This window comes from Sander vitreus, chromosome 4 (assembly GCF_031162955.1).
Source record: "Sander vitreus isolate 19-12246 chromosome 4, sanVit1, whole genome shotgun sequence".
Lineage (NCBI taxonomy): Eukaryota > Metazoa > Chordata > Actinopteri > Perciformes > Percidae > Sander > Sander vitreus.
Window position 1 is genome coordinate 35,484,013 of NC_135858.1, and position 18,932 is coordinate 35,502,944.

General features: G+C 44.1%; 1 protein-coding gene across 1 annotated transcript in view; it reads right to left on the reverse strand.

The window, feature by feature from the left end:
- Positions 1–443: 443 nt before the first annotated feature.
- The window catches only part of uqcc1 (ubiquinol-cytochrome c reductase complex assembly factor 1), a 21,450-nt gene continuing 2,961 nt past the window's right edge, over positions 444–18,932 (reverse strand). Inside the window, exons 3-9 of the mRNA XM_078249482.1 lie at positions 14,594–14,701; positions 10,083–10,155; positions 8,668–8,725; positions 7,774–7,882; positions 1,685–1,762; positions 1,470–1,583; positions 444–934 (exon numbers count right to left, since the gene is read on the reverse strand). Coding sequence (XP_078105608.1) covers positions 800–934; positions 1,470–1,583; positions 1,685–1,762; positions 7,774–7,882; positions 8,668–8,725; positions 10,083–10,155; positions 14,594–14,701 — 675 coding nt within the window. The 3' untranslated portion in view covers positions 444–799. The remainder of the gene's footprint in view (positions 935–1,469; positions 1,584–1,684; positions 1,763–7,773; positions 7,883–8,667; positions 8,726–10,082; positions 10,156–14,593; positions 14,702–18,932) is intronic.

The window sequence follows — 18,932 nt, forward strand, 5'->3', positions numbered from 1 at the left end:
GAGAGAGTTGCATTCGTGGAAGAAAAAAAACTGAGAAAAATATAAATACAGTCTTGTTTTTTTAAACTTTTTGTGATCTTTTTCCCTCGACAGTTCAGAGTTTGCAGTGAGGAAGAGACAGAGGCTCTCAAAACCCAACGATGGAGGAAGATGACGCACTCCATCTCCTGGTTTTACACCGGCTAGTTTCATTGATTGATGTACTAGAAAGGGTGTCTGTGTGTGTGTGTGTGTGTGTGTGTGTGTGTGTGTGTAATAATCCTGCCTGTACTGAGCGTCCAGAGACAGAAGATGAAGGTAAGAAGGAGAGGAAGAAGTTGTGTTTTGGGTGAAGAAGAGGAGAAAAAAAAAAGGAAATACAGGAGAGGATGAGAACGCCATCAAAATATGACAGAGAGGAGATATATATATATATATATATATATATATAGATAGATAGATAGATAGATAGATAGATAGATAGATAGATAGCTTGGTGAATATTTTCTAGTTTCTTCACTCCAAAAGTGCCAGTAAACTGAATGGATTACATCATCTTGGGCTTTGGGAAACACTGATTTACATTTTTCTCTGTTTTCAGACATTTTAGAGACCGAACAACTCATCCATTCATCCTGGAAAGAATCCACAGATGAATGGACGATGAACATAATGGTTGGCTGCAGCCCTAAGACGTGACATGATTACAGGTATGAGAGACGACCAAAGTGACACAGAGAAAGTGACAGGGAGGAGAAGAGGTCAGAGGAAGAAGTGGACTTTGGGAGGAGAGGAGAGCCGAGTGTGTCCCGTGTCCGTCTCACAGTCCCGTGTCGTTGTAGGTGGGCGTGGCCACCTTCAGGATGCTCTGCGCGTTCTCCTCCACCAGAGGGCGCCACTTGACCTCGCCGGTCAGCATCAGGTCCTCCCCATCCAGGGCGTCGATGAACTGCATCTGCACAAAAACGGACACGTAAACAGTGGAACAGAAATCTGCAGAGAAGGGATGAAAGGAAGTGAGCGGACGCAGCCTGCAGGTGTTTCTGAAAGCAGGAGAGTGTTTTCAATCTCACGGAGGGAAAGAAAATATACAGAGGAGAAAGGGGAGGAGGTGAGGAGGTTAGCGGGTAAGGAAAAGTGCTCAGAGGGGGGTGGGGGGTGAGAGTGAGGCGGAAACGGGCAGAACAGAGTGTCGGGTTGTAGCAAACTCTCCGGATACTGACAGCTGACTTCTGGTCTCATATGGACCAGGATTACATTTATGAAGTATTCAGATCCTTTACTGACGGGTTACTTGTTGTTCTGTTTCCCACCTGGACTGGATGTCCCCATGGACTTGTCTAAGTCGGCTAAGTACGAACCAAACATAACACAGCAGCCCTAAGCAGAGGAAGAATGTGATGTGACAAAGGTCGAGAGACAGAGACAGATAGACAGAGACACACACACACACACACACACAGTAACGGGACAACACAGACTGAACCCACCTGTTTGCGTACGTATTCCACCATGAGCTCCAGCTGTTTGGGGTCATCACACTGGCAATTGAACAGGTTTCTCCACAGAGCCGCTGCCAGCACGCAGTCGTCAGACAGGATTCCCTACACACACACACAAGTCATTCAGTCCGTAAAAACCAAATTCAGAGATTCAGTGTTTTCGATGGCTCCCGTATGAGTGCGTAAAACAAAGTATTTCTCACCTCATCGTATCCAAATATTGCTGCGTAAAAGGTCTCCGTCATGGCTTTCATTCCTTCCTTCCTATGGCTGGCATCAATCTATAAATGATAATATAAAGAGACAGAAAAATCAAAGCGAAGCAAATTAGACACAGGTGAAACACGGAGTTGTAACAGGAGATTCCTCTCATCCACTGCGGTGCTGGACTGACTGACCTCCCCCCCTCTTACTCTGCTCTCTCTCTTCACTGTGGTTTGGAGAAATCACTGAGCATTTGGCACTGATGCCACATTCAAATTCGGATTGCGGCGCTGCTGCTGCTAGCCTCGTCTGTACACAAGTATGTTTCCCATTGATAAAACGAAATAATAGCGTGTTCTTCAACTTTATTTTGTCAATATTTTTGCGTTTGTACGTTTGTTTATATACTGATCTGATTACAGCAAAGACAACGTCGGCAGTATTGACGGCAAAACAGGCTTCTTTTTTTTACATTTATATCTGCATTTATGTCAAAACCTAGAGACTTTCAAACATCAACATGTCATTTATTAATATGTATTCATGACTAAATGACATATAAACATCTTTTCGTATTCTATGTTGCCTGAAAACGCTTCCAACACGCTTGCGTGTCGCGTGAAAAATAGCTGTTGGTCCCATTTCTAGCAGGCACGCGTTTTCATTCGGAGACGTGCGTGTCACGCAAAAAAAAACGGACACGCCACGCAGCTGACACGCTCACGCCAGGCAGCCAGTGGGCAGCCGGCCTTACATTGTACGTACGGGATGCAGTTCCCTACTCGGATGTTATTGCAGACTAACTGTGTGATTGGGTCTTTACGTCTATTAAAGCAGACAACGAGCACACCGTGAAACGAGGGATGACGGCGAAGTCGTCGTGGAGTGCGGTTGGTTTCAGCTGGTTTGCAGCGGTCATTATGAACGTGGAGAAAATGACCAATGTTTTTACTGTTCCTAACCACAATTAGCATGAAACCTAAGAGCCACTCCAATCACTGGTCCTGGTTGTGTGTGTTGTAAAAATACATGTGCTGCGCGCGCACACACACACATATATAGAGACAGATATACACACACACACACACACACACACACACGCACACACACACACGCACACACACACACGCACACACACACACAAAGAGTGACCTAACAAACCACACTGTAATTCCTCATCTACGACCTCTTTCTGTCACACAGAGCAAAACGAGCAAAACTAAAGACCTCATAAATACATAAAGCCCGCTGAACCTTGGCTCCAGTTCAACCATCCTACATGTTTAACATCATGGATCATGTAGATTTGGGTTTTCTAGTGTTTAGCTGCCACAAAGATTATTTTACAAGTACATTTAAGTGACTTGAATTGTATGTTTTTCTATACAGGCAGACCGTTTCATCATGTCGACAGCCAACTGTTGATAAGATCTGGACTCGAGTCAAATGAATTAGATTTGAGTCGGGCATGAGTCATGACTCCGATCGTCTCTCATTGCCAGCTCTATCTCCACAGCACTGTGGGGTAAAGTCCGGCTAAACCACAGATGTACTGGGACGGGAGAAGAAGAAAAAAAAAACGCTCTGGGTTGTTTGCATTTCTTTCAACCAATCACAACTGTTGTGGGCGGCGCTAAGCTCCGGACGCAGCGTCGGTGGCTCCGCCGAATAGTCTCAGGAAGGAACTTGGAAAGAATTTGCACCCCGCAAATTGGGGCGGAACGGTACGCAGAAGTCACGGTTCGGTTCAGACACGACGGTTCGGTACAATGGAGGGGAAAGCAAGACATTATTGTGCATGTCTCAGGCTGTACCACCTAGTGTCATACAGTCTCTCCCCTGAGCTAGCTGCAACAGCCTGAAGTGTGTAGTACCCCACATCATCTCCAGACTCCATCTGGAACTTGTAAACAAAATAAGATTGGGTCTTGTAAATTATAGAGTGTGGTCCAAACCTACTCTATCTGTAAAGTGTCTTAAAAGGTGCCCTAAGCGACGTTGGGTGACGTTACTTCTTGTTGACGTTCAAAGTATTTTCAAACAAAACAGAGACTAGCTCGCCCCTCCCTCCTCCTCATCCGGTCCTCTCCCCCTCCCTTCCGCACACTAACACCCCCAACCCCCACCCCCAAATCCTTCTTGTCAGTTATTGGCTGGAACACTGTTTGTTATGTTTGGTGGTGCAGGTTGGCGCAGTTTGTTTTTGTTGCCGTTTGTGGAGCCTGGGCTGTCTACAGAGACTGCGTTTTTTTACAGTGTGTTCAGGGGACAGGCAGCTCGCGGATAGTGAAGAGATGTTTTTTTTTTTTTACAGTGTGTTCAGGCAGCTAGCAAATAGTGAGGAGATGTTTTTTACAGTGTGTTCAGGGGACAGGCAGCTAGCGGATAGTGAGGAGATGTTTTTTACAGTGTGTTCAGGCAGCTAGCAAATAGTGAGGAGATGTTTTTTACAGTGTGTTCAGGGGACAGGCAGCTAGCGGATAGTGAGATGTTTTTTACAGTGTATTCAGGGGACAGGCAGCTAGCAGATAGTGAGGAAATGTTTTTTTTACAGTGTGTTCAGGGGACAGGCAGCTAGCGGATAGTGAGGAGATGTTTTTTACAGTGTGTTCAGGGGACAGGCAGCTAGCAGATAGTGAGGAGATGTTTTTTTACAGTGTGTTCAGGGGACAGGCAGCTAGCAGATAGTGAGGAGATGTTTTTTTACAGTGTGTTCAGGGGACAGACAGCTAGCGGATAGTGAGGAGATGTTTTTTTTTACAGTGTGTTCAGGGGACAGGCAGCTAGCGGATAGTGAGGAGATGTTTTTTACAGTGTGTTCAGGGGACAGGCAGGTAGCAGATAGTGAGATGTTTTTTACAGTGTGTTCAGGGGACAGGCAGCTAGCGGATAGTGAGGAGATGTTTTTTACAGTGTATTCAGGGGACAGGCAGCTAGCAGATAGTGAGGAAATGTTTGCTGTATGTGACAAAAAATGTTGTACGCGTGACATCACTTAGAGCACCTTTAAGATAACGCGTTATAATTTGATACTATAAATAAAATTGAAATATCCTGGAAATGTACGTCCGTTGATCCAGAATATGACTCGGAAGACTTTCGCCTTGACTCGACATCAAATTAACAAAAAGACCACTGAACATCTTCTGTTGCTCATCTTGAGGGTCAGGTCGATAAAGATGACCACAGATATAACGGTATCGGCATATATCATACATATGATTCATAACGTAGTAATAGTAATGTTTTCAGAGGGCACGTTTATGTATTTTGACTCTTATTTTTCAAGTTTACAGTTACTGTCAACTTTGATAGTAAGCTGCATTGAGTGTTCAGTGACAGTAAAATATTCTGGCACGCAAACACACATGTGCACAGACACACACAAACACAAATTTGAATAAGACAAAGACAAACACGCAGGTAACTAAAGTATGTTTTCCCCTACGAATGTCGTTGAGACTTAATTCCAGTATAATTTAAGCATGAGAAGGTCTCTCTGAAAGCTACGAGCGACCAGAAGCCAAGATTTAAGTCTGTGATGCCAATGAGCGACACTTCCTGGAGCTGCTCCACTGAGAAAGAATAGAGGACCAACTCTGTGGACACGGTGACCGCAGCCAGGCGGCCTCCCCGGGGATCTGACTTCACTTTCTGCTCGACAACTGTTGGCACAATTATGCTGATGTGAACCTTTAAATAAAAAAAAAAAAAAAAAAACCCTGCATCCTATGTAGCATGCAATGGCACGGATAAAAACTTAAATGCACGGTTGCATCAGCCCGGGGCGGAAATGTTTCTAAAATAATGAATATTTATTCAACAGAATGACATTCAGTTGTTGTCAGACGGAGCAAAACCAAGCACCGCTACATTTTGGAAAGCGCTACAACCAATCAGGGACTTGGGAGCTGAAAGGCTGAAAATAACCAGTTGCACACCTCGCGTTTAACAGATGTTTTTGTGTGATGGGGTTTGTTATATTGAGACAAACCTCTTTGCCACAGTCAGATTTCAGCTGCTAAGATGAATCGATTAGTCGTCAACCATTAAATTAATTACCAACTATTTTGATAATCGATTAAAATCGGTTTGAGTCATTTTTTTTTTTTTTTTACATAAAAACAGTGAAACTTCTCTGATGTCAGCTTGTTAAATGTGAATATGTTCTAGTCTCTTCTGTCCTCCTCCTAAAACTGAAGATCTTTGAGTTGTGGACTAAACAAGACATTTGAGGACGTCATCTTGGGACTTTGGGAAACACTGATCCACATTTTTTCACCATTTTCTGACATTTTAGAGACCAAACAACTCATCCGTTCATCCAGAAAATATAGAAATAATCGTTAGTTGCCGCCCGCACACACACACACACACACACACACACACACTCTAGTGTGAGCCTGGAGTAGAAAGATGTCCATCTTTGTGTTTTCATCCTATGCTAGTTTTCACGGTTCATTCCAGATCTGATCTCCAGTTTTTTAATTCGCCATCTGCTTTTCTCTGTTTTGTACGATTGTAAACGGACTGTTGATCAACCGGATCATTTTCACCGTTTTCTGATGTTTCGTAGACAAATGAAAACGTTCAACTGATAAATCAACAGAAATATCACCAAATTAATCAAGAGCGGAAATAAAAGTAAGTTGCGGTTTCTGTTTGAAGGGAGCTTTAATAGCTCAGCAAAATCCAAAATTAGAATACAAATGTTTTGTTCCAGACTCTAAAATGGACTCGACAAGAAAACTCATTCACATTTTGTCACCATCTGTAAACACCGTGGGTGAAACTTTCCACCAGCACATAACTGGTGTACAGATATCAGATTATGGAAACACTCGCCCTGTGTGTGACCACAGGCATGCTGTGTATCAGGCTGTACGTGTAGTGTAATGTAATGCATGTACAACATGCGTTTAGGGTGTTATATGATCCTGCCAAATGACCGGATGGAGCCACACACACGCAGGCAGAAGAACACACACGAACGCAGAGACACATAGATTAGGGTTGGGCGATGTCCCCTACATTGGCAGTTGACGATGTGTGCGTTTACATAAATATTTTTCTCTGTATTACTATGGGCTAACAGTAAACATAGAAACGATCAGACATAGGCTACATTTAAATGCCCTCTGTAAATAGACAGTATTACTATGCTGCCCTGCTGGTAGGGGCAGTTTTTTACAACTTGACCTACTTTCACTTAACTACGGTGCAGTAAAGTCCATCAGATTACCGTGATCTGCGTAGCGACAGTACAGTGAGACGTTTGCCTTCAACAGAGCGACAGTAACAACCTACTATACCATCATTACTGAGATTAAACTACATGCTCCGTTATATTTGCACTGAATAACGCATTCAATAAACAGAAACATAACTCTTGCAGCGCACATGAACGTGATGATGCTGCGCAATATTAGCTCATGCATAAAATAGCACCCTCGTGAATTAGCCTACTGTTGCTAACGTCCATTCATAAATCCTGTATAACATCGTCCCGTACCTACAGGACATCAGACTCACTTATTGATGCACGCACACAGTAGTGTCGACAAACTTAGTCCAATGAGGGGAGAAAGGAAAGTTAGCATTAACGCCTTTTCTCTCTCACTCGAGACCGCTGTGTCCAACGTTATTAGCAGGTAGAGCGAGCTACAACTAACAGGGAGAGAGAGAGAGAGAGAGATAATGCATCACTAACAGCCAATCCAGTCTGCTCAAAGCGATGGTCTTTTTCACAAATAGGTTGCACGTAAGGGGGGGGGGGGAGGCAGCTTCCACTTAAGGGGCCCTATCTTGCACCCGGTGCAGCACAGCCCAAAGCCCGACGCAAGTGTCTTTGCTAGTTTAAGACTGACGCAGTTGTCAATTTCCCGTCCAGCGCCCGCGACTAGGATTAGTGTGTGTCTGACAGGGTGGGGGGCATGGCATCACGATGGTGGCTCTCAATAGTGAGGTCGGCCAGCCATCACGATGGACGATGATGTCGTCCATCAGCACAACCTTAACACAGATGCACACGCACGCAGAAACACACAGATGCGTGCGCGCGCACACACACACACACACACCCCCTTACCCCCATGATTTTGCTCCTCTGCTCCACATCCTCCCACATGGAGTGGACTATGTAACGGCACATGTACTTCCCTTCTCGGCCCTCCTGACGCATCCGCACCAAACACATCCTAACAGAGGAAACACACAGGGAGAGAGAACGAGATCACGGATCAGGAGACAGGGACAGAAGGGAAGACAAAGAGCCGTAGTATGTGTATTAGAGCTGCAGAGATGAACCCTTTAGTTGTCAACTATTCCAATGAATTACCAACCATTTTGATAATTGATTAATCCGTGTGAGTAATTTAAAAAAGAAAACAAAAAACAAAAAAAAAGTGAAACTTCTGATTCCAGCTTGTTAAATGTGAATATGTTCTAGTTTCTTCTCTCTACATTCTTTCCTACGTACTTCCTTTTCTTCTTTCCTTCCCTCCTTACACACTTACTGAAAACCTACATAGTCTAGATCTGCAAAGATGAATGGATTCGTTATAAGCTATTTAAATTAATCTCCAACTATTTAGATAATCAATTAATCAGTTTCATTTTTTAATGTAAAAACAGGTAAACTTGTGTGACGTCAGCTTATTCAATGTGAATATGTTCTAGTCTCTTCTCTCCTCTGTGACAGGAAACGGAATATCTTTGAGTTGTGGACTAAACAAGACATCTGAGGACGTCATCTTGGGAAACACTGAGCCACATTTTTCACAATTTTCTGAAATTTTAAAAACCAAACAACTAATCCATTCATCCAGAAAATAATCCACACAATAATCGACAATGAGAATAATTGATTAGCTGCAGCCCTAATGTGTGTGCATACGTGCGTCTGTGTCTGAGTGTGAGTGTGAGTGTGAGTGTGTGTGTGTGTGTGTGTGTGTGTGTGTGTGTGTGTGTGTAAAAGACTCACCACACATGCAGCTGCGCTACCAAGAACCAAGAGTTGAGTGTGTCGGGGAGGGAGCACTCTGGAACAAACAAAGACGCAGCGTTACAACACTCACGTGTGTGTTCTCTGTGTTTCTACTCAACATGCTGGTTTTAATGTAGTGTCTGTAGTAGTGTCTGAAGTAGTGTCTGAAGTAGTGTCTGAAGTAGTCTGGAAGGACTTTGAAAAGCACTATGCAAATAAGATCTGATACAACAGCATTGAAGGAAAAAGAAAAAACACATATTCAACACCTACCAAACGGACAAAAATCCAAATATTTGGGTCCAGCCCAATTAAGATTTGTGCTATATATATATATTTTATTAGGTGTATGCCCCGTGTGTGTGTGTGTGTTTGCGTCTGTGTCTCTGTGTGTGTGTGTGTGTGTGCGTCTGTCTGTGTCTCCGTGTGTGTGTGTGTGTGCGTCTGTCTGTCTGTCTCTCCGTGTGTGTGTGTGTGTGTGTCTGTGTGTGTGTGTGTGCGTCTCGTGTGTGTGTGTGTCTGTCTGTGTGTGTGTGTGTCTCTGTGTGTGTGTGTGTGCGTCTGTCTGTGTCTCCGTGTGTGTGTGTGCGTCTCTGTGTGTGTGTGTGCGTCTGTCTGTCTCTCCGTGTGTGTGTGTGTGTGTGTCTCTCCGTGTGTGTGTGTGCGTCTGTCTGTGTCTCCGTGTGTGTGTGTGTATGTCTGTGTGTGTGTGTATGTGTGTGTCTGTATGTGTGTGTGTGTGTGTCTGTATGTGTGTGTGTCTGTCTGTGTCTGAGTTTATGTCTGTATGTATGTGTGTGTGTGTGTGTGTGTGTGTGTGTGTGTGTGTGTGTGTGTGTCTGTCTCTGTGTCTCTGTGTGTGCACGTGTCTGTGTTTCCGTGTGGGTCTGTGTCTCCGTGTGTGTGTGTGTGTGTGTGTGTGTGTGTGTGTGTGTGTGTGTGTGTGTGTGTGTGTGTGTGTGTGTGTGTGTGTGTGTGTGTGTGTGTGTGTGTTTCTATGTTATATACCGATGTGTGCAATATAGTTTCTTTTTAGGCACTGCTGGGAGGGGGCATTCTCAACTTTGTTGTATTCATTGTAATATTATGATAATTAAAGGCGTATATGTTATCTTCCTATCCGAAATAATGGCCTGAAGGTCAGCAAACCAAACTACCACACATGTTGGGGGGCTGACCTCCGATATTTACGGAACCACAAGATACAGCTGAGACTATTTCAACCAAATCAAATGAACACACTAACAGAGAGGAAGATCCCAGGGATGACAGAGAGGGAAGGCTTAATACTGGCTCTTATGTATCGTCTGGTTTCAAATCAAACCAGGCTCTGTTAAATGACTTGCTTTTTTTGCTGTGTGTACTGTCAACAGTTTCCTCCGTTTCCTGTTTTGCTGCTGCTCTCCACTTACTGTCAAAGAACTCGTCGTAATTGACTCTCTCCACGCAGCATGTGTACATGCGCAAGGCAGCGATCTTGATTTTCTGTGAAGACAAAGAGGGGGAAAAAAATAAATAAATCAGTAACATCATAAACATCTTTAATAGAAAGGGCCCCATTTTTTGGCCGGGTTGGATCAGTGGGTAGAGCAGGCGCACATATACTGAGAGGTTTATGCCTCGACGCGGAGGTCCAGGGTTCGAGTCCGACTTGTGACGCTTTCCTGCATGTCATCCCACTCTCTCGCTCTCTCTCCCTCCCCTTTCTCACCTAGCTGTCCTATCAATTAAAAGGTGGAAAAGCCCCAAAAATCTAATATAATCTTAAAAAAATAAAAATAAAATAGTTAATATATATATAATATTTTAACAATCTAAGAGCACGGCGTGAAGCGCCTGGTGCAGGTGTGTTTAGGGCGTGTACAAATCTACTTTTGCTAGTTTGACGACGGTAAATAAGGCTCTGTGTGCCGGGCGCATGGTTCTAAAGGGTTGTACTTAGTGTCTTCATTAATCAGAGGTGTGTTTTGGGCGTAACATGCAATCAACCAATCAGAGATCATCTCCCATTCCCTTTAAAAGCCAGGCGCGTTTGGACCTTGGAGCATTGCTGTTATGATGACAGATTTGCAGCGTAATATTTTTATTAGTAATCTTCTGCATGTGTGTGTGCTGCTGTGCGTCCCTGTGTGTGTAACAAGCATAGTGTGCACGCGCTGTGCACGAGCCTAGGAGCATTTTACTAATGGGTTGTTAAAATAACAATGAAATGCTGCGTTATATATATACACACACACACACACACACACACACACACCTACACCTACACAAACACGCACACACCTACACAAACACACACCTACACAAACACGCATACACACACACAAAAACAAACACACACACAAACATAAACACACACACATACACCATAAAAGCTGGAAAATCTATTAATAGCTAGAAAAATACTTCAGTGGAGAAACAATAATTTTTTATGTATTAGATGAACTTTATTAAGAAAATAAACATCCGGAGACCCGACATCATAGCTGACGTTCACCCGGTAGAGGCTGTAATTACTGTAGTAGTTCCTCCATCAGGAATCAGGCTCAATCAGTGACTTCTTTTACATCACCTCTTAAAACACACTTTTATAGACTTCTTATTATGTGATTGTGCTTTTTTTTGTGCATTCGGGACTGAAGTCAGTGAACCAATAGCAGATCCCAAACTGCCGACGTAGCCTGGCACCGTGTTCAGAAGCTCATTAGAGAAAGCCTGCAGCACCGCGTTAGAGTCGGAACCAGAATATTTCAGCAGAGACTCATCTATGCCGTAAAGCAGCGTTATAAAGTCTAAGAGCAACATTGTCATAGACCTCTTGTGAGAATAATGTTTCAGAGCCCATGATTATTCCTCTTGATCTGTGATAACTCACAAAAAGTTCAGATGTCCCCCGACCAGCAGACTATAATCAGGATGCACTGAGATCAAATCCAGCCCCCTCCCTCACATATAACCAGGATGACAACTCCAGCAGCCAATCAGATCTCTGGAAAAGTAAGGTGTATTTGTTGACTTGTCTCTAAAGTCCAATGTGTCCAAGGTCCAGAAAAACTAATCGTGCCGCATGAAACTACATTTATAGTTTGCTGTTCAAATCCAACCCACATGCAATGATTTCAGATTGTTCCTTCATGTGCATTATAAGTGTTTTATATACATAAACATAAACACGTCGGTAACGTTGTGAAACGGTCGCAGTTTGATTAGGGTTAGAGACCAAAACTACTTAGTTAACTTTAGAAAAAGATGGTTCCCTGAAGGTTACGGCTCCGTTTGTTCCGTAAAGTAAAAAGAACTAAAAAAAACAGCTTACTTCTATTTTCTAATCGGACACACGAACCCCGGTCTCCTGCATGAAAGTCCTTCAGAACTAAAAGAGCCCTATTTTAACGATCTAAGCGCATGGCATGCAGTGTATGGCGCAGGTGTGTTTAGGGCGTGTCCAAATCCACTTTTGCTAGTTTGACGACGGTAAATAAGGCTCCGTGTGCCGGGCGCATGGTTCTAAAGGGTTGACCTTAGTGTCTTCATTAATCAGAGGTGTGTTTTGGGCGTAACATGCAATAAACCAATCAGAGATCATCTCCCATTCCCTTTAAAAGCCAGACGCGTTTGGACCTTGGAGCATTGCTGTTATGATGGAGGATTTGCACCGTAATATTTGTATGTATAATCTTCTGCATGTGTGTGTGCTGCTGTGCGTCCCTGTGTGTGTAACAAGCATAGTGTGCGCGTGCTGTGCACGAGCCTCGGAGCATTTTACTAATGCTCTGTTAAAATAACAATGAAATGCTGCGTTATTGACTTTAGACCAGGTTTTTGTTGGTCAATGGCGCGATCACGTCCCGCTGCCTCAAGATAGCAATACGCCCAGAATGTACCTGAACACACCTCCCTGTAAGACCAGCACGCCCAGAATGCACCTGAACACACCTCCCTGTAAGACCAGCACGCCCATGGGCGCACAGATGGGCGCAGGTGCATTTGCTGTTTAAGCGACTCGGGCGCTGGACGGGAAACTGACAACTGCGTCGGTCTTAAACTACCAAAAGACACATGCGTCGGGCTTTGCGCTGCAATTGGTTTATTACATGTTACGCCCAAAACACACCTATGACTTAATGAAGACACTAAGTACAATCCTATTGAGCCATGCGCCCGGTGCACGGAGCCTTTTTTCTGCCGTCAAACTAGCAAAAGTGGATTCGTACACGTCCTAAACACACCTGCGCCAGGCGCTTCACGCCGTGAGCTTAAATCGTTAAAATAGGGCCCTGAAAATATAAAAGCAGATAAAATACGAGATTTTAGGACGCTAGTGTGCGACAATGAATAAGCCGTCGCTCTAAACACGTAATCGGCACGCGATCCTTGCCGTTCCCAGAATGGGCCGGTCTCCCCCACCTTTTTAATTCTCTTTATATGCTTACATAGATTGGGATACAGTTCCAGTTCAGAAAGCAAGAATCCAGAAGGCGACACAAAGCCCTGGGAGCAGAAACGGAGGCATGAGGTCAGAGGTTTGTTCACTGCTCATGCCAAAACGTTGCCAAGCCGGCGTGGAGCCCGACACTCTGCAACTTGGCACAGCAACACACATTCCTCCGCACACACGCCACCTCTTTTGGACAAAACTCTGCACATAACCACACCGCACCGTGCCTGTGAATGTTTGCGCTTTACTGATTACTGTTCTTGGACATCGACGCTCACTACGAGGGTGTGACGCAATGGACGTCACCAAAAAAAGCAGAACAATATTAACAGCACTTTTATGATTCAATGGCCATCCTGCCAGCAGCAATTTCCCTGATTATTAGAAGTGTTGACACTCAGTAGTCGGGTGATGGTTAACAAATGACGCAATACAAAGTGCATTTCTTTCCGTAATAACAGAAACTACTGATGTGGTTCACAATCACCACAAAATACAAGTTAATGGAGGTATTTAAGCAATGAACTAAATCCACGTCAGTTAACTTGACAAAACAATGCCCCTGCAGCGCTCAGCTCAATCAAACGGCAGCATTATGTGAACATTACATCATGTCTGTCCATGTATGTTTGTGTTGATTTGTGGATTAGAGCTAGGTTAAAATAATCGACTCTACAATTAAAATCCAATAACTTTAGCTCCCTGCTGGGAGGTCCGCGATCTTCTGTCCTCCTCTGTCCCCCCCGCCCCCCCACACACACACAGACAGACCACCCCGCACACACACACACACACACGCACAATACAAAGCTTGTATCGTATCAAAATATATCTTCCTATTTAAAACGCAACTTCAGCTTGTTGCTCTCTCTATACATGAGCAGGACTGGCCCAGATGTTGAAATACTGAGAGTCTCACATTGCCAGACCTTACTCCACAGTACCGTGGGCAGAGTCAAACTGTGGCAGGCGCTCATATACTGGGACTAATCACATCACAATTTACGGGACTGTACTGTCCCAACAAGGCGGCAAATGTAGCCAGATAATATCAATGTTACTTTTAGACTAAAGGTAACCCATTTCGGGCACGTTCTAATGGCGCAATTCTTAGGATGTTGACATTGTACGCATCCGGCAAACTTTCCTATACTGACATACTAATTATATTCTCTGAAGTGACTGAAACGGGTTTCGTGCTTCTTGCGTTCAGCGTGTAGACGCAGTGCGGACGGTGCAGATGAAGAAACTAGAGAAACTACTCTCTCACAATAATCAATGAAACTGGCGACACCGGGCAGAGAGCAGAACGTAGTGATGCTTATGCTCCGCGGAGATCCGCTCGACAGGCGTAAAAACAGGACCGTCTTCTATTTATATATTTCACGCGAGGCGCGTGCGGCCCTTTCACACAGAAATGGATCATGAAGTGTCTATATCTAAACTGCCGATAAACAGGACAGACAGACAGTTTGGTTCACTCACCCATTTGTTGTATTTGAGCGGTCCGGTGAAGCCCATGGCCTCAATGAGCTTGGTGAAGGCCCCGACTTCTTCCTCCGTGTGCTGGGGCGTCTCTTTCACGTTGCAGAGCTGGAGGGCGAGAAATGGAGAAAAAAAAAAACAGTGAGGGCAGGATGAAAAAACAGGGGTGAGAGAGAAGAACAAAGTGTGAGAGGTAACAACAGACGGGAAATGTAAGAGCGAAAGGAGGACAGAAGAAAGGAGGGAAAGATGAAGGATAAAGCCTGATTTAAGGTTCTGCATTGAATCTAGGTTGTAGGTACGTACCAGGGTTTGGCTTCGGCCAAATATTGGGCTTTTTTTGACGGGGTTTGTTTTTTTTCCCCACTGAACGGAACCCTACACTTGCACTGCGCGCGCTACGCTGGTCGACGTAATGACGGCGCCGTTGATTACGGGAAGGTGTTTACGTAGGTGGAGCTTCAATGCAGCAGGCTGAGAGGAAGTGGAAATGGAACTGGTGAGAAGAAAAAGTGTTGTTTGGCAGTACTTTCAGTCAAAAGAAGGCCATTCAAGTCCAGCTACATGTTCAATCTGCAATGCTGATTAGTCTGGTGGTGGCGAGGACCCTAAACAATACACAACATCACCGCTGTTACAACATCTGGTATGAAACATCTGGAAGAATACGAGCTGAGCATGAAGGAATCTACAGACAGCAGCCAGAACCAGTCCCTCCAGAAAAACGCGATTATGCGATTGCATAATTCAATGCATAATCAGCCAAAGTCCGCATATTTATGCGGGGGCCGCATTTTTTCAAATACGCCGCATAAATTGCCGATTTCCGCGCAAAATATGCGGGGCTTGCATGATTTCATAATCCCCGCATTTTCGTTGCAAAAAAAGTCCCATATATCTTAGCAGAAAGTTGAAAAATGTTGTGTTTACTTCACACAAGAGCAGCCTTTTCCCCCCGTTGCCATGGGAACATTATGAAGTGACGTAATTACGCGACGTGAACATCATCCAAAAGCTGCAAACCCCGCGATGAAGCCACGATGAAACCAGTTTTTGCAAGTTCCCGCAATTTCATCGCATAAAATGACATAAATATCCCGCATATTCCATCACATTTTTTTAAGAAAACGTGCCGCATAATCAAGGATTTTTGCCCACAACAATCACAAAAAAACTCCGCATTTTTCTGGAAGGACTGCAAAATGCAGCAACTCTAGGTACAGCAAAGGAAGGACAGTCACTGTTGACTTCATTAATGTGTTGACTGTGTTCATGGACTGAGGATTCAGTATTAGGTTTCGGTTTCGGCAGATTCTTACCCAGTGGATTCGGTATTGGGCCGAACCTCAAAAATCTGGATTCGGTGCATCCCTAGTACGTTCACAATATCTGTGGTAGTGTCACATTTCCCCCGACTTATATCCAGGTTCTCCTTCGCCATGAACAAGTTGAGATGAAGGAGAGGGTTAACTTTTCCTGCTACAGCTTTAGGAGTCAGAAGGTCAGAAAGAACAGGGAGACACTTTGTCTCTCTGTCTCCACCGCCGGAGTCTAATCCCTGTCACTCTCTGTGACACACACACACACACGCAAAATCCCTCATACACTCGTTCACACACACACACACACACGCAAAATTGCTCACGCACACTCGCTCACACACTCGCTCACACGCACACACACTTGCTCACACACACACACTCGCTCACCTACCGTAAATCAGCCTTAAGATTAGAGGCGTTTTGAAGTAGGAGAGTGAAAGAAAAGAGCGAGGGGAAAGGCGAAGAAAGACGAGGACGAGAGAATGAAAGAAGCCTTGGCAGAGATGACACAGCATGAGGGGAAACTACGCCTTGATATTCTCTGTGTATACACTCCATGACCCTCATTACATCAACAACATACAGTTTCTCTGACACACACACACACACACACACACCTGGGGAGCGTGGCCTTTACTGGCTGAGTGCAGCTGTTGAGTAAATTAATATACTGACCTATTCTAAGCTGCATGTTGTCTTCATGCCCTGACAGTTTCATTACTGCCTCCGTGACCCCAGTTACCCCACACTGGGGCTGGGTATCGCTCCAAAAATTGGTACCAATACTACTTCCTGAACTGATTTGCTGCACAATATATCGTGCAATATCATATACCAACTGCCGCAGTAAACACATCGCGAAAAGCTGCGAGACCCCTAATACTCTCAGTACTACCGGGGAATAGATACTTTTTTTATTTGATTTTTCCAGTACAACTGTTATTTGCAAAGGCAGTATGTAGGGGGGAGCAAACAACAAAAAGAAAAAGGAAATGTTTGTTGTCAAATGCAGAGGTGTCAAAAGTATTCACATTCATTACTCAAATAGAAGTATAGATACTAGGGTTTAAAAAGTATCAACTCAAGCTTTTTACTCAAGTAAAAGTGTAAAAGTACTGGTTTCAAAACTACTTAAAAGTGTAAAAGTAATGTAAGGGGGAAAAAATGCCATTAAGGACAAGAGCTTAGGCTGCGCCACAGGGGCCTATAGTGCACATTTTAGTACAATGCAAATACATTAAAGAACTATATACGTGTAGGCCTACTACTGAGCATTAACATGCGTTTCATGGAGCGGAAGATAGGATTACTAGTTGCCTATAAGTATTGTAATGGTGCAAAAAGTCAAACTTCAGAGGCATGTTATCAATAGCCTTTATTGGAATGTAAATGTACATCCAAGCTTAGCTGCAGGAATCTGTGAGGGCAACGGACGCAAGATAACAAAACTGGAAACAAAAAGAAAATTGCCGGTGCTTGGTTGGGACATTTCGCTTGAGTTCTCTTTGAGTCTCTGCCACGGACATCTTGGTACTAGGCTACATACGGACATCTTGGTACTAGGCTACATACGGACATCTTGGTACTAGGCTACATACGGACATCTTGGTACTAAGCTACATAAGGACATCTTGGTACTAGGCTACATACGGACCATCTTGGTACTAGGCTACATACGGACCATCTTGGTACTAGGCTACATACGGACATCTTGGTACTAGGCTACATAAGGACATCTTGGTACTAGGCTACATACGGACATCTTGGTACTAGGCTACATACGGACATCTTGGTACTAGGCTACATAAGGACATCTTGGTACTAGGCTACATACGGACCATCTTGGTACTAGGCTACATACGGACCATCTTGGTACTAGGCTACATACGGACATCTTGGTACTAGGCTACATACGGACATCTTGGTACTAGGCTACATACGGACATCTTGGTACTAGGCTACATACGGACATCTTGGTACTAGGCTACATACGGACATCTTGGTACTAGGCTACATACGGACATCTTGGTACTAGGCTACATACGGACATCTTGGTACTAGGCTACATACGGACATCTTGGTACTAGGCTACATACGGACATCTTGGTACTAGGCTACATACGGACATCTTGGTACTAGGCTACATACGGACATCTTGGTACTAGGCTACATACGGACATCTTGGTACTAGGCTACATACGGACATCTTGGTACTAGGCTACATACGGACATCTTGGTACTAGGCTACATACGGACATCTTGGTACTAGGCTACATACGGACATCTTGGTACTAGGCTACATACGGACATCTTGGTACTAGGCTACATAAGGACATCTTGGTACTAGGCTACATACGGACATCTTCGTACTAGGCTACATACGGACATCTTGGTACTAGGCTACATACGGACATATTGGTACTAGGCTACATAAGGACATCTTGGTACTAGGCTACATAAGGACATCTTGGTACTAGGCTACATACGGACATCTTGGTACTAGGCTACATACGGACATCTTGGTACTAGGCTACATAAGGACATCTTCGTACTAGGCTACATACGTCGTCCATTTCCTTGCTGGAGTGTGACGTGATGTGTGTCATGTGCAGGCGCGATGGATCGCGTACAACCCAATAGGGTGTCGGAATGGTATATGTTTATACTTCTCATCCAACCACAATCAAAGTCACTCTATCCGGATGACGCGATTTATCTGGATAGGTTATTTATTTTTATTTTTTTTGTTTTTTTGAACGATGGCGAGCCGGAGTGAAAACAAGCCAAACTGAAATAGGAGTAACGAGGCTATTTTTAAAATGTAAGGAGTGGAAAGTACAGATAATTGCGTGAAAATGTAAGGAGTAGAAGTAAAAAGTCTGCCGTAAAATAATTACTCCAGTTAAGTATAGATACCCAAAATTTCTACTTAAGTAAGGTAACAAAGTATTTGTACTTTGTTACTTGACACCTCTGGTCAAATGTTTGTAATAGGGATGCAACGATTACCGGTGAAA